Raw genomic sequence first — 16,921 nt, forward strand, 5'->3', positions numbered from 1 at the left:
ACAGGATAAAACTTCATTTAGAAAGACATGGACTAATCCGGGACAGTCAGCATGGATTTGTTAAGGGAAGGTCGTGTCTGACTAACTTGATTGAATTTTTTGAGGAGGTAACGAGAGTCGATGAGGGTAGTGTGTTTGATGTAGTCTATATGGATTTTAGCAAGGCTTTTGATAAGGTCCCACATGGCAGACTGGTCACGAAAGTAAAAGCCCATGGGATCCAAGGCAAAGTGACAAGTTGGATCCAAAATTGGCTCAGAGGCAGGAAACAAAGGGTTATGGTCGAAGGGTGTTTTTGTGACTGGAAGGCTGTTTCCAGTGGGGTTCCGCAGGGCTCAGTACTGGGTCCTTTGCTTTTTGTGGTATATATCAATGATTTGGACTTGAATGTAGGAAGTATGATTAAGAAGTTTGCAGATGATACAAAAATTGGCCGTGTGGTTGATCATGAAGAAAGCTGTCGACTGCAGTAAGATATCAATGGACTGGTCAGGTGGGCAGAACAGTGGCAAATGGAATTCAATCCGGAGAAGTGTGAAGGAATGCATTTGGGGAGGGCCAACAAAGCATGGGAAACACCATAAATGGTAGGACACTGAAGTGCAGAAGATCAGAGGGACCTTGGAGTGCATGTCCACAGATCCCTGAAGATAGCAGGACAGGTAGATACGGTGGTTAAGAAGGCAAACGGAATACTTGCCTTTATTAGGCGAGGCATAGAATAAGAGCAGGGAGGTTATGCTTGAACTGTATAAAACACTAGTTAGGCCACAGATAGAATACTGTGTGCAGTTCTGGTCACCACATTACAGGAAGGATGTGATTGCACTAGAGGGGGTGCAGAGGAGATTTATGAGGATGTTGCCTGGGCTGGGGGATTTTAGCTATGAGGAAAGATTGGATAGGCTGGGGTTGTTTTCTTTGGAACAGGAGGCTGAGGGGAGACCTAATTTGAGGCGTATAAAATTGAGGGGGCTAGATAGATAGGAAGGACCTATTTTCCCTAAGCAGAAGGGTCAATAACCAGGGGGCATAGATTTAAAGTAATTGTTTGGAGGTTTCAAGGGGATTTGAGAATTTTTTTCACCCAGAGGGTGGTGGGTGTTTGGAACTCACTGCCTGAATTGTTGGTAGCGGCAGAAGCCCACATCACATTTCAAAAGTACTTGGATATGCACTTGAAGTGCCGTAACCTACAGGGCTACGGATGAAGTGCTGAAAAGTGGGATTAGGCTGGCTAGCTCTTTGTCAGCCGGCATGGACAAGATGGGCTGAATGGCCGCCTTCTGTGCTGTAAATTTCTATGATGCAGTGGTCCAGAATCCAAACACCACAGGGTGCGAGTTGACACAGTTGGAGGAGGTTGCAAAAATAGGATGGTGTAAAGTTGTGGAGGGAATTATAAATTAAATCAGTGCACTGGCAGACAGGAAGCCAGTGTATCTAGGTTATGGGTGAGCAGGACATGATAGGTGGTTAGGTGGCAGTCTTCTTGATGAGTGAGTTTGTCAATAGGAGAGATAGTCCAGGAGAATGTTGCAAAAGTCAAGTATGTAGACACCAAAGGTATAGATGAAGGTTTCAGCAGTGGTGGGGGTGTTCCAGAAGTGAAAATAGGTGACCTTGGTGGCTGTTTAGCTGTGGGTTTGAAGCTTAATTCAAACCCTGAGAGATTCAACCTGGGGAAGAGGGTGAAATTTTTGTTGGTGTTTAGTGGGGGGGGGGGGGGCAGGAGGAAGAGAGATTGCAGCCAAGCCTAATGTCAAAACACAATATAGTTCCAATATGAATCACTGAATAGTTATGATTGGGAACCCTATGGCCCTATCTCTGAGCCTGAGGGCACTGAAGCAAAGGCTTGTGCCCCAGTTGATATGACTAGCTAAGCATGCAGCTGAAACCGTCTTCACAATGTCCAGACTTTAACTCAAACATGTGGAACTAGTTTGGGTGTCTATATTTTTGATCCAAAATTTATAGTTTGTGTAGACTGGTTTACCAATTCTGTAGCTGGTCTTCTGGCAGTGCCACCCACTGGTATTGGTGTGGATCTGTGCCAATATATTCTGAAATTTTTCCTGCTCCACAGCAGCACATTGACATCAGCAACTTCACAGTGGAAGGGGTTGAGCCCACTTCACCACCTCCCCCACCCTGTTACATTGGTGTTGCAGTTGACTGGTGAGGCAAGAACAGTTCTGTTCATGAACATAGAACGAATACCAGAGTCACTTAATATTGATTGGAGTGGTAACCTTGGCTTTCTTTCTCTTCCCCCATCCATAGCCCAAATTATAGAACTCCAAGCTGAGACCTGATTCTGCATAAACCTGGGATCCTCAGCCAGTATGACTTGATATTCTTGCCATTTGAGCCATCATTGGAGCCATAGCTTCTGTTTTTAATTAGTTCAGAATATAAAATCCATGCTAATGGAAGCACAGTTTGTAGGGTGTGACAGCTTTCCTGAGAATAGTGGAAGATCACCTGGATGGGAGATGTAGAGTTGAAGTTTTGAACTTCAAATGATGAAGTTGCATTACTTGCCTAGGTCATTTCCTCATTTCACTACTGTAATGGGTTATAGTACTTTGTAACTGCACTCAGGATGCGTAATGGTTTAGATCCATTCACTCCATCAATAGACTTAACCATACAACTAAATTGATATTTTACTGAGTATAATGCCTACACTTGTTGGAGGAGTTGCAATTCTTCCCTCCCACCCCCCCCAGTTTAATTTAGAAATAAGGAACTATCTTCTGTTTTTAATATGTGCTACATCCAACAAACTTTCCTTTTATCTAGTTTACATGACCGGAAAATGTGTGTCCTCGGTCTTTGTGCATTGATTGAACTCGAACAGAGACCACAAATTGTGAACCAGGTTTCAGGACAGATTCTACCAGCTCTCACCCTTCTCTTTGGTGGACTGAAGAGAGCCTATGCTTGCCGTGCAGAGCATGAAAACGACAGTGATGATGATGAAGATGGAGAAGATGATGATGAAAATGGTATGACTATCATTTGTGACTGAATTTATAGTTTCCGCCTGAATTTTCATGTCTATTTAGAATAATGGATACCTGGGAAATGAGTTACAAGATTAATCTAATCAGTGATTCATACACTATCCTGAAATGTAAGTTTCATGCTGATCGTATGAATTCTGAGACGAGCTTCCGACCACACGTCTGCACCATCACTAAGACTGCCTATTTCCATCTCCGGAACATAGCTTTCCTCCGCCCTTGCTTCGGCTCATCTGCTGCTGCTGAAACCCTCATCCATGCCTTTGCTGCCTCTAGTCTTGACTCTTCCAATGCCGGCCTTCCATGTTCTATCCTCTGTAAACTTGAGGGTGTCCTAACTCGCACCATGACCCGTTCACTCATCACCTGTGTGCTCACTGACCTACATTGACTCCCTGTTAAGCAAGGCCTCGACTTTTTTTATTTTTACTTTTTTAATTCTCATCCTGTTTTCAAATCCCTCCATGGCCTCGCCCCATCCTATCTCTAATCTCCTCCAGCCCCACAGTCCACTCAGATCTCTGTGCTCCTCCAATTCGGGCCTCTTGAGCATCCCCGATTTTATTCACTCTGCCATTGGTGGTCGTGCCTTCAGCTGCCAAGGACCTAAGCTCTGGAATTCCCTCCCTTAACCCCTCTGCCACTCTACCCCTCTTTCCTGCTTGAAGACGCTCCTTAAAACCTACCTCTTTGACCAAGTGTTTGATCATCTACCCTAATATCTCCTTATGTGGCTCGGTGTCAAATTTTATTTTATAACGCTCCTTCGAAGCGCCTTGGGACGTTTTACTACATTAAAGGCATTATATAAATACAAGTTGTTGGATTAATTGAACCCAACTCCATATATTTTTCAAAAACTATGTGTAATAAAGCTAGTGTCTAGATTAGGCAGTCGCCTTCCTCTGATTTCTATAATCCTCCCTTGTTAATGCATTATTGCTGTTATTTTTGCTCCACAGAACAGATGGCTTGGGGTGTGTTCAAAGCTGTAACACACAAGGTTTGGATGGTGTCATAAACCAGGAAAGCTAAGCTTGAGAAATTTTATGAACAGTGCAAACGGTCTTTGTGATCCAGCACTTTACACACAGGCTTACTGGTTAATATTTGCCATTGAAGTTCTTTATATTTTTCTCCCTCATTTATAGCTGTAGAATTATGTTTTGAGTTACATGCTGGCTAGTTTGGAAGGTAATAAAATCATTAGCTGACTGGAAGCATTTCACTGAAAAATAACTTTATAGATTAATATTGCAGTTTTGTTATTGGGAATAATTAGTGTATTGGTGCAAAATAGTTTTTTAATCCTGCACCAATGTTCTCCTTGCTGAGCATGATTCCAAAGGTGCTGGGTGACCCCTGGTACCTTGCCCAAGTGGCCATTGTTTATACATGAAATGCTAATGTGGATACTGGTGGCTATTTTGCCATGAGTGGTATAGCATCCCAACCGATCTTGGCCCCATCATCCGTAAAAGCACATTACTAGCACGGATGGGCAGCCCGAGCTGTTTCTCTTCCTCATTTTTAAACTTCCCACCCTCTTTGGGGGCACAGAGCTCAGTTGTAGTGTGTCTACTCTTGTCCTGGCTAAATCAGCCCAGGTTAAGGATTGAATGTGAGATCTTCCTGGCTTGTGAGGCTCACTGCTGCTCATTGAATACATTGGATTAACCAGCTGGGAAACGAGCTCGTATACTTCACTGTTAATATGCACCTTAGTACTCCTGGCAGTATTTTGTTTGAAAAATTAATATACAGGCACAAGCAAGTTACGAATTCTTTAAATTGTAGCTTCACTGCACTCCTTCGACCTTGCCGTCTCACGCAGCCTTTCTATTCCCTTTGTCTCAGTCACTTCCTTATTCTTTGCCTCTCACATCTCGCTTCTCCCTTCTACTTCACTTCCTTCTACATCTGCCCCTGGAAAGAAAACTTGACTTATCTGCTCAATCACCCCTTCTCCCCAGTAAAACCCTCACTCTCTTACAAATCTTGCTCTGAGGTGGGGAGGTGTTTCCTGTATTGCATTGCTTAAGGCAAAGGTGTGACATGCACAATGATTTTACGCAAAGAAACCAATCGAAATAAGATGTTCACATTGTTGGGGTTGAACATCCCTTTAACTTGCTACAGTAAGTTCTGGAAGTATCTTGTGGGTTGATCTTCCCACTTGGCTGTATTGAATTTATTGTCTTATCTGCAGCATAGATGATTTTAAGTATTCTCTATTGGTGGTAAGAGCAGTTATAACTAAAAGTTAATAGTGAACAAAGGCAAAATAGAGAATTAGATTTTGTGAGCATATTCAAGCATGTATTTGCAGATTTGAGGTTACTGTATAGGTGCAGTTAATAAGCAAATATCTACCACTTCAGTCCTGTCCGTGCATTCAGCAAATATCGTGACGGGGGGAGAAAATTTAATAACTTGAAAATTGCCTGAACAAGTTGTTGACCAAGCAGTCCCCAAATTTCTAACACTGCAATGGATTCACTGAAAGAATCCCCTCATGTCATCTTGGTGGCTCTCTTTTCCCCCCCCCCCCCCGCCAGGATTTGCAGAGGACTCCACCTAAAGCACTAATTGCAATTATACTTTTTCAAAAAAAAGTTAAAAGAAAATATGACTGGCACATGAAGTCAGTGCACCTCATTCATTTTAAATATCAGTGTTGGTTTCCCTTTATAGTACAGGAAACTTTGTGATATCCGGGACCGAGCTGTTGCCGTCCCATCAAAACTGCCAGACAAACCAGCGCTAATGTTAAAACATACGGAAGCTTTTGAGCTCCGTATCTAGCAATAAACCCCGTTGCTTAGCAACAGCTTCTAAACAGTCGGCCGTAGCTTGCAAGCGTCTCTGTAGCTAAGCAACAGCTTTAGCTAGACCTTGCAGAGCCTGACTAGTGGAAAAAAAACTTACTGAACCGACTCCTGAATTTTGCTGGTGGCTCGAGCATTTCGGACAGTTAACCTCCGGATAAACCAAAGTTTCCTGTAATAGGAGTTCCAGCTGGCACTGATCCAAATCTACAATTTAACCTTATTACTGAGCAAATGTGTGAACAGTCTTGATCTCTTATGTTGGAGAAACCACTAACTGTCTTACTTTTGACAGAACTGGGCAGTGATGAAGATGATATTGATGAAGATGGACAAGAGTATCTAGAAATGCTGGCGAAGCAAGCTGGGGAGGATGGTGATGATGAAGAATGGGAAGATGATGCAGAGGAGACTGCTCTTGAAGGATACTGCACCATTGTTGATAATGAAGACAGCAATATTGATGAATATCAGATATTCAAAACTGTACTGCAAAGTATGAATAGGTTTTGCTTTTAATTTTCTCTATTTGGTTTGGTCATTTTTCATGTATGAGCATTGATGGTAAATGTTGGCAGGCTATTTGACCAAAAGACATGATGAGGGCCTGGTCCTATAATCAGTCAGTGCTCACAAACTCACTTTCCAGTATGAGATGGTGGATAATCAGGAGCAGAAATACTGACTGACTGTCACTCCCTACCTATGAACACTGATGCCAGCTGCGGCACACTAATTGGTGGCTCTTGATATAAATGAATATAATTTAAATCTTAATTCTGACTGCATTTTTGTTGAGTCTATTGATGCTCTGGTCTTAAATATAGGAATTCATCAAAGTCATGGCTTAAGAACATCAAATGTGCAAGAGCACATTTTAATTATTCATTACCTGGAGTTTTATGCTTTTTTATTTTAACAGAATCTGCACCGAGGGAAGTCCAACCTGTGGCCTTCAAGTACTGGCAATCTGGTCCTTGAAGCTCAAGCAACTCAGTCCTAACTGTGTGCATTTCTTGTTGATTTGCCTTGTTTTAATTTTGTGGGCCTGGAGATACAGAAAGAACTGTATTTGGTGCTGTTGCCTCATTGGTGAATAAATACAATACCAGCAACTTGAGAGATATACAAATTAATGGGGACACAGACATAAACTACATGTGACACCTGAGGTTGCTTGGTAACCACTGATATGGCCCACAAAGACGACAAGTTTGGACATCCTGGTTTAAACAACTGGTATCTCCAGAGCAGCTCCAGTGATATATTGGCCCACTAACCCTCTGCACTAGAGGCTGTTCAGACATGTGGGCACATTCTAAGTTGAGAATGTGGAGAGAGAAAATGTACATCAACTTGTGACACCAATGTAGTTCATTCAGTGTTGTGGAAGTTTAGGAACAAGATGGTTCCATATTGTGCTGTGACCTTTGATTTATTTATTTTTAGTAACAAGTGCTCGTGGGTGTATTTAGATGTTTCAATTTGGTTTGTTTATCTGGAAACTAGCAATTGAATTAATATTTATCACCTGACTACTTTGACATGGTATTACCAAAAATAGTATTTGAGTTTATAGACTTTACTCAAATTGTACTGTTTTACTTCTGTTTACAGTATTTCAATGAGAATAGAACTGATTGGTATAAATTGGCTGCAGCTAGGATTTCAAAAATCTGTTGCTTAGTATTTCATCTTTAATTACTTTGTGATTACTGCAACAGTATTGGTACAGTTCAGATGGTATCGTAGCTCAGTGTACAGTGTCATCAGTCTAATTTTTCTTTTCCAGCTATTCAAAACTGTGATCCAACCTGGTACCAAGCCCTAACATGTAATCTTACTGATGAGCATAGGAAGCAGTTGCAAGACATTGGAACTCTTGCAGATCAGAGACGAGCTGCTCTAGGTATTTATGTAATCTGATCTTATTAAGGGGTTCCTCCGTCGTTTGAATATTACCTATTATGTTACAATTGAAAATGTGTTGGAAAATCTTGGTCCTTGTAAATACAATCGCCATTCCACATTGACCTTTCAATTGGAAATGTTGCATTTGAACTGATGAACAATATAAAACAGTAGTAATTGTTGAACTTTCTGTACTTTTAATTCCTGGAAACATGTTGGAATTAAAAAATATATTGTTTTAAAATATCTGATACTTGTTCCCCCTTCTAGTATAATCAGATTTTAAAACTTGGGCCTGTTGATTTCTAAGGAAATCTTATTTGATTTTTTTTCTTCCTCTTATTGCAGAGTCCAAAATGATTGAAAAACATGGTGGCTACAAGTTCAATGCTCCAGTAGTGCCAACTTCCTTTAATTTTGGTGGTTCTGCCCCAGGAATGAATTGAGCTGACTGTTGATTCATTGTACTGTGTGACTGGTTGTAGTGAAAGCTTGTGGTGTTCCTCCCAGTAGTGGTTCCAGACAAACAAACTCCGTTCTCATCATCCACAAAATCCACTCAACTTCCTACTACATGGAAATGGACAAAATGACCAGAGAAGTGGGAATTTGATCATGAGAGCCCTCTGGAAAAGAAAAACAAAAGTTTCAGAGGAACATCGGCCTGAGAGAGAGAGAGAGACTAGTGTTAACAAAAATAAATATCTCCAAACCATAGGAACCTGAAAAGCGAGGGGAAATGTCATGTTGACAGCTTATTCCTTGATTTCATTTCAGGCAAGGAAATCATTGGCTTCTGGGATAATTTCAGCACATCTGTAGTTTAGGCTAGCAGGCTCCTCCAGTGTTTACATCCATAATAGTGTTAGTATTAGTCTGGTTTTCCACATTTCAAGTTCATTTTTAATGTAAATAAGACACGGCAGGTGGATAACTCGCAAAATCGTCTCCAAATTTTCCTGTTCACGCCAAGATTAAAAATGATTGTATTCAGATGTAGACTATCGGACACAGAACATAACACTACATAATGGCAGATGTGTATTTGTAAATGCATAAATAGCACTTTGATATTATGAAAGCCTTCTAGCCTTCTGTACTGAATAGCAAGTTTATTTGCTGTTCTACAAATTCAAGGGATATGTGATCTAAAATATAAGTGGAGACATTAAGTTTAAAAATGGAGGTGTCTTGCCTGTCGTCACCACCTCTGATTTTGATTGGGATTTTGGCTATACGAGAGTCAATGATATTCCATTGCTGCTGAAAATGGCAATGCCCTCAGTGCCCTTTTTTAAGCTCTCTATGTACAAGTCTTTTTTTTTTTTTAAATAAATTTGGATACAGTGAAATTGTAAGCACTGAGACTAATTCAGTAAACAAATCTAGAAGCATGTAAAATTGGACTTGAACATAAAGCTCTAATATCCGAGCGGAAAAACACAAAGTACTGTAATTGGTTGAGTGTATGGATGAGCCATCTGTATATGCAACAAACTATTAAAAAAAAAAAAATTGGGTTGAACTTTGTTGTAAAAAATCGTCTTTGTTTAACTTGTGTAATGTTAAACTTTCTCTTAAAAAGGGCCTTCAAGGTTAAGAGGAAAATACACTGGTTATCCTTTTCCAGGCAGTTGTTTTCTCATGAGTAACCAGTTCATCATTCTCAACACACAATTCTAATTGCAATGTGCATTGTTAACAGTGCAGATCACAGTTGTGCTTGTGCTAATAAAATGCACAGTGTGACTTGTGTGTAAAATGATGTTAAAAATGAAATGGTCATCTGTTCACTTGGGTTGCAGAACAGTTGTGGCCGCTCTGTTTAGTTACCTGGTGAACAGGTTAACCTTTAAGTTAATGTGCTCCAAAAAATCAATATTGCATTATGCTGCACTTTTTTAACACAGGTTGTGATCAAGAGGTGTCATGGTTGAGCAATGGTGATTTTGTACTTCATTGCAATAGTGTGGCTGATGATTACAAAGATGGGAAAATGAAGGAGCGGTGTTTGGAGTGCAGAAAATCACGCTGGAAGGCTGGGGAATTGGATGGAAACGCCAAACTGGCTGAAATTGACACAGAAGCTATTGTAAAAACAATCTGGCAAAATTCAGAACCAAGGATGATGAAGTTGGGACCTTGAGTATCTACCAATAAAAACCACGTGGTGATATCGCAGAAGAGCATTAATAATTTTTGCAGATTCCTGTAACCCTGTGGTGATATTCTGTTACAGAACTTTAATAAAAAAAATTGAGCACTCGATACCAAACTTGAACGTTAAGTATACTTTATGTGCAATCAGTAGGAGTAGGCTGAATTGAAGATGCTGCCAGAATACACCAAGTGTATCTTGAATGTAACTATTATAATATGCATTAAATTGACCGTTTCACTTTGAATTCCCACATGACTCTTAAACAGCTTGTAATTGGTGAGCTATATAGCAAAGCAAAATGCAGCAGAATATTTTGGGTCAGAAGTGATTAGTTTATTAACTATTAGAGCCTCCGCATATATAATTTTACATACTGGCAGTAATGCATAAAGTTGGAAAAATGGCTTACTCAATGTTTTACTTTTTTTAAGTTTTCCCTCTACCCCGCCATCATTGAGATCACTTTGTTCAATAGTGGTGACATGATAATGGCAATGAAAAGAATTGAGGTGCAATCAAGACATTATTATTGAGCACTATGATAAAGTTAAGGAACCTATATTCTCAGAAGAACCAATTTTTAATGGGTAGATAGTGAAAGGCATTTTGTATAAAATTGGGGTAGAACTATAGAATATGATAAGCTACAGAAAAATGAGGGAGCTGTTTTAATGATTCAGCCGATTTATGTGGTGAAGAGGTGAGCTCTGCAGATCACTAAGCTCCCTGATCGAAGGTGTTAACGGGTCTTAGCTGGTATGCACTGGTCAATGACTCGTGTTCCGAGTGAGATTCTAGCAAGCCATTATTCATGTGAGCCTGGATAATGAATATTGGCAGATTCTCTTGACTATTTTCAGCTAAACTTGATTCTATCTTTACTCAATATCTACATCCAGAAGGGCTCAGTGGATAGTGATCTACTGAAGATTCCATGTGGGACTGCTGTTTGGCTTTCTCTCTCAACACTTTCCTTAGCTAACCTCCGGTATGCTCAGGCCAATGAGTCTCCTGATTTGAATCAAATAGATGCATCATCTAATCACTCTTCCAGTACTTTGGGTTAAATGCTATGAGAATGTTGTATGACAAGCTGGTTTTAGTAGTTACATTGTCTGAAACAATGTAACTAAATGGGTGGAAAGTTAATTTGTGTGGATTCCTGATCTCTTGCTGGGTAAGAGTCATCTGTTGCTGAAACCTACGCCAGAAGAGAAGAAAATTGTAGAAATAACATCAATGGGGAGTTCTATCTGCACTCTTAGTTTTGGTACAGATGAACACTGCAAGACCAACAATCCTCCATATCTGTCCAATTACCTGCTATTTCCTCTTCCATTTTTGCCCTTTATGGGCATGTTTTCACCCAAGCGCACTCGCTAAATACATTAATTTTATAATTTAATATCAACTAGGACTTCTATAGGACTGAGCCACTGCAGTATGGTGGGGTGACCAGTGCTTCTGCTCTGTATTTGCTGGGGAGGCAAGGTGGGGGAAGCATCTCTCGTTTTTTGGACCAGGGAGCCACCAAACATTATATTTGGCCTTTTTTTTTAATCTTAAGGGCTGAGCCAACTCAAGTGTATAATACATATTTTGCTACTTTGTGTAATGGTGCAAACATGTAACAGTTCACTGCATTTCCAAGCCTGATTAGAGTTCCCACTATCAACTTACATTGTACCGCATGTTTAGTGAAATGTCTTGAGGTGTTTCACGAGTTAGAGGGGAGGTAACCAGAATTTTGTGGAATTTGTGACTTTATGGCACAATAGATAATAGTTGTGGAATTGCAGGTGGCAGCACAGTAGTAAAGCTGGCATTACATTTATGGGCAGTATTGAAATACAGTATGTAGATGAGGACTAGGAGGGGGCTACGGACAGAACTTTGGAGCATGCCAGAGGTGGGCATAGGAGGAGAAGCCATTGCAGGAGATATGCTGGCTATATTGGGATAGCTGTAAATAGAACCATGAAATGCCAGTACTACAGAGGTGGAACACTGGAGAGAGGATGATAGAGTGATCAACTGTGTCAAAGGCCACAGAGATGAGGAATGTGCCATGGTCGCAATCACATAGGATAGCATTGATTTTAACCAGGTCTCGGTGCTGTAGGTTAGACGGAAACAAGATTGATGGAGAGATTCAGGAAAAACTGCATCTCTGGTACCAGTTGAACAACCCAGACTGCTAGGCTTATATTTGGTTATGCTTTAAGCAGCACAGGATTTGCACATCAGGAATCAGCACTAGTGTAATCTAAAAGTGCCTCAAGTTACTCAAAAGCACTTCAGGGGAATACAGGACTGCATCAGCCACTGCTAATTATGAAAAGCAATGATCACTCCTAGGTGTGGTCAGATGTTTGTTACTCCAACAACTTACATTTATATAGTGCCTTTATAATGTAGAAAAAGTCCCAAATTTTACAGGTAAAAGTAAAATCTATAAGAATCATAAAATTTAAATAATTCTGGCTAAAATACATAATTGTACTCCTGAAATTACTTGTATGTTGTAAATCCCTGTCATGTTTTTTCTGAAATGCTTACTTATAACCACCAAAATGAACTAAATTAGCAGTAATTCCCTGCAACTTTTGAGCTTTGCTGCCCATTTATACAGCCTAAAGGTGTCTCAAATTATGCATGTGTTGTCTGTGCAGACCAGGTTTCCCCCTATTTTCTTTGGGGTCCATTTTATGGTTCTTTTGTCCTGCAGTAATGTTGATTATTTTTCACTGCTCTTTTATATTGCATATTACTTTTATACAGAACAGGATAGGCACATAGATTATTAAATAAATAAGCTGGGTGGATAATTGAGCTAAAAGGGTTGTTTGGATTAAAACACAAAGGCCGCGATTTTTCCTCTCGATGCGGCTTGGGGGCGAGACAGCTGCTGCCCGGGTTCCAATCCCGCCCCCAACGACGTCCGACGCACAGATGTGATTTTGCATCAATTGGCCTTGTTAAGCCCGCCCTGCGGTCTTGCCGGCCAGTTAAGAGAAAGCCGGTGTCAGTTGATGACATGTCATCTGCTGGTTTTCTTAAAGGGGCCACGCACAATTTTTTTTGACAGCTGATTTTTCAGTGACAGCATTGAGGTGCTGCAAACACTGACAATTACTGTACAAAGGTGAGCCCTTTGTACCCAGGCTCTCCAGTGATTCCCTCCTTAGGCTAGAACAGATGGCAGCTGCAGGTGAGGTTACAGAAGCGATCTGTCACTGGTGAGAGAGGTTCTCCCAATGAGGTAGGACGACACAAACAATTCCAAACTTGTCACCTACAGAAATGTCTAAATACATTAAAAATGATTTCCCCAACATTTTCTTACCTCTGAAACTCACCAGTGTATCATTGGATCCTTCACACCACTTCTGCAGCTGTCATCAATGCAAAAACATTACAGTAGTCCCACAGCACGCCACACTTACCTGGTGTGGTGTCCAGACATTGGGAAGCCCGCAGTAGACCTGTCAAAATTGCAAAAAGCCTCTTCACTGCCTGTTAACAACCTGCTGACAAGCAGAAGTGCCTATAATCCTCTTCCCGCCATGCGCAAATCGAGGACCGGACACCTGGGAAGATTGTTTGGAGGCGGGATGACCGGGTTTCCGACCCGCTATCAATTTTTGCGATTTTGCCAGATGTCCCGTCTCCAAACCCGCCCCGAACGCCGGCAAAATTCCGGCAATAGGCTTTTAAAACACAGACTGTTGATCACTGCAGAAGTGAGTGTAAGGAAGAGATTGCTGCAATATAAAAAGGAAATAGCTTGCTATGCAATGTTTTGTACAACAAAGCTATGGCTCAGGAAAAGTAAGATACAAAGTAACAGTAACAGGGCTCGGGGAAATTGCAGTACAAATAGTTCAAAAACAAGGGGAAAATAGTAGAGTAACAGTCAGAAATTGTGCTTTAGGCACTACAGGTAAAGGGAAAACTAAAAAATGTAAAGCAATTAAACCAGGAGAGAGAAATAAGAAACATGTGAGTAAAACATTAGAGCTGAAGGACAGGCTAGGGTGTGTAGCCCAATTAAGCTTTCTTTATACAAACGCATGGAGTATAAAGAATAAATTGAATGAACTGCAGGCACGAATTCAAATTGGAGGGTATGACATGGTAGCCATTACTGAGACATGGCTGCAAGACAGTCAGGACTGGGAACTAAATATACCAGGTTATGCGGTCTACAGGAAAGATAGGGAAAATGGCAGAGGGGGAGGAGTAGCCTTAGTGATTCAGGATGAAATCACTTCAATGATGAGAGAGGATATAACAAAAGGTAAGCAGTCAGTGGAAACCTTATGGGTTGAATTAAGAAATAGGAAAGGATCTAAGACTGTAGTGGGAGTTGTTTATGGGCCCCCTGGTAACAGCTCTGAAGTGCTAGATTGTATAAATGCAGAGATTAGACAAGCGTGTAGTAAAGGCAGAGTGCCTTTAATGGGGGTTTTAACTTTCATATAAATTGGGAAAAGCAGACTAGCACCTGTCAGAAAGGTAGTGAATTTCTTGAGTATGTCCGGGATAGTTTTCTACAACAATGGCCTGTATTTTCCGATCGGAAGCTTCCTGCATGCGGAGGCCTCCGATCTGGAAAAAATCTACAGATTTACCTGAGGGCTCCCGAGGTCCGGACACTTCCGCTCCTGGGCCTCTCCAACTCAAAATGCGCAGGGCCCACGTACCCCAGAGGCCCATGCGGTTCGCAAACGTCCCTTCAATCAGGTGGGCCATGGGTAGATACATGAATAGTGATTACCCCAAAAACACTAAAACATTTTTTTTTTAAATTTTAATCACATTTTTAAAATGAGTTGAAATTACGATAAATTAAATATTTTAAACAAAAATTAAAATTTTTGAAAAAAATAATTGAAGTTTTTTACGGGGTTAAAAATAAACTTACCTTTTTTTAAAAAGTATTTTTAAATGATAAATGAGTGAAAAAAAATTTTAAACTTTTTTCAACTCTTATGCTGGTAAAAGCAAGCCTTACGCCTGCTTTTACCAGGCATAAGATTTCTAAGGGTTTTCTGCGGGCGGAGGTTCTCCAGAAAGCGGAACGCTCTGCCCGCAGAGGCCCTTCTCCAGGGCAGGCGTCCGATCTGTCAAGAGCATTCTTGACAGATTGGAAATACCAGTTTTCAGCGCATGCGCTTGGCATGCCTGAAACCGGCATTTCCAATGTCCCTACAGGTGTGTACACATCTCGTACACACCCGTAGGCATCGGAATATACGGCCCATTATGTCCTAGAGGCAACAAGGGGGCAAGCCATATTAGATTTGGTAATGAGTAAAAAGCCAGATTTAGTTAACAGCCTAACTGTGCGTGAACATTTATCCAGTAGCGATCACAACATGATCGAGTTCAACGTAGCATTTGAAAGGGAGAAATGCGAAACAGCTACTAAGATTCTAGATTTAGGTAAGGCCGACTTCAACGGGATGAGGCAGAGACTGTCCACAGTAAACTGGACAAATCTGTTAACAGGTACAATGACCGAAGCTCAGTGGGAGATGTTTAAAAAAGAATTTAATGTGATACAGAACCAGTTTATACCCCTGAGGGGCAAGAGCTCTACTTGCCAAAAAAACAGCCATGGACAACTAAAGAGGTAAAAGGGCAGCATAAAACTAAAGGGAAGGGACAGCATAAAACTAAAGGTAAGGGACAGAATAAAACTAAAGAGGTAAAAGGGACAGTATCAAAGTAAAGAGGGAAGGGACAGCATAAAACTAAAGAGGTAAAGGACAGCATAAAACTAAAGAGGTAAAGGACAGCATAAAACTAAAGAGGTAAAAGGGACAGAATAAAAGTAAAGAGGTAAGGGACAGTATAAAACTAAAGAGGGAAGGGACAGCATAAAACTAAAGAGGTAAAGGACAGCATAAAACTAAAGGTAAAGGACAGCATAAAACTAAAGGTAAAGGACAGCATAAAACTAAAGAGGTAAAGGACAGCATAAAACTAAAGGTAAAGGACAGCATAAAACTAAAGAGGTAAAGGACAGCATAAATCTAATGAGGTAAAGGACAGCATAAAACTAAAGAGGTAAAGGACAGCATAAAACTAAAGAGGTAAGGGACAGCATAAAACTAAAGAGGTAAGGGACAGCATAAAACTAAAGAGGTAAGGGACAGCATAAAACTAAAGAGGTAAAAGGGACAGCATAAAACTAAAGAGGTGAGGGACAGCATAAAACTAAAGAGGTGAGGGACAGCATAAAACTAAAGAGGTAAAAGGGACAGCATAAAACTAAAGAGGTAAAGGACAGCATCAAACTAAAGAGGTAAGGGACAGCATAAAACTAAAGAGGTGAGGGACAGCATAAAAGTAAAGAGGTAAGGGACAGCATAAAACTAAAGAGGTAAGGGACAGCATCAAACTAAAGAGGTAAGGGACAGCATAAAACTAAAGAGGTAAAGGACAGCATAAAACTAAAGAGGTAAGGGACAGCATAAAACTAAAGAGGTGAGGGACAGCATAAAACTAAAGAGGTAAAAGGACAGCATAAAACTAAAGAGGTAAGGGACAGCATAAAACTAAAGAGGTAAGGGACAGCATAAAACTAAAGAGGTGAGGGACAACATAAAAGTAAAGAGGTAAGGGACAGCATAAAACTAAAGAGGTAAAAGGACAGCATAAAACTAAAGAGGTGAGGGACAGCATAAAACTAAAGAGGTGAGGGACAGCATAAAACTAAAGAGGTAAAAGGACAGCATAAAACTAAAGAGGTAAGGGACAGCATAAAACTAAAGAGGTAAGGGACAGCATAAAACTAAAGAGGTAAAAGGACAGCATAAAACTAAAGAGGTAAGGGACAGCATAAAACTAAAGAGGTAAAGGACAGCATCAAACTAAAGAGGTAAAGGACAGCATAAAACTAAAGAGGTAAAAGGACAGCATAAAACTAAAGAGATAAGGGACAGCATAAAACTAAAGAGGTAAAAGGGACAGCATAAAAC

General features: G+C 40.6%; 1 protein-coding gene across 2 annotated transcripts in view; it reads left to right on the forward strand.

Annotated features, from left to right (window-relative positions):
• The window catches only part of ipo7 (importin 7), a 58,818-nt gene extending 48,779 nt beyond the window's left edge, over positions 1–10,039 (forward strand). The window contains exons 22-25 of one of the 2 annotated variants that reach the window (XM_086007976.1): positions 2,809–3,014; positions 6,156–6,356; positions 7,653–7,769; positions 9,682–10,039. In XM_086007976.1, the coding sequence (XP_085864102.1) occupies positions 2,809–3,014; positions 6,156–6,356; positions 7,653–7,769; positions 9,682–9,917 (760 nt within the window). In that variant the 3' untranslated portion in view covers positions 9,918–10,039. Of the gene's footprint in view, positions 1–2,808; positions 3,015–6,155; positions 6,357–7,652; positions 7,770–8,119; positions 9,297–9,681 lie in introns of those variants that run through there. The other variant, XM_086007977.1, reaches the window with a different exon arrangement.
• Positions 10,040–16,921: the final 6,882 nt, after the last annotated feature.

This window comes from Somniosus microcephalus, chromosome 15, assembly GCF_052327205.1.
Source record: "Somniosus microcephalus isolate GS21.2 chromosome 15, FLI_Smic_1.0, whole genome shotgun sequence".
Taxonomy (NCBI): Eukaryota; Metazoa; Chordata; class Chondrichthyes; order Squaliformes; family Somniosidae; genus Somniosus; species Somniosus microcephalus.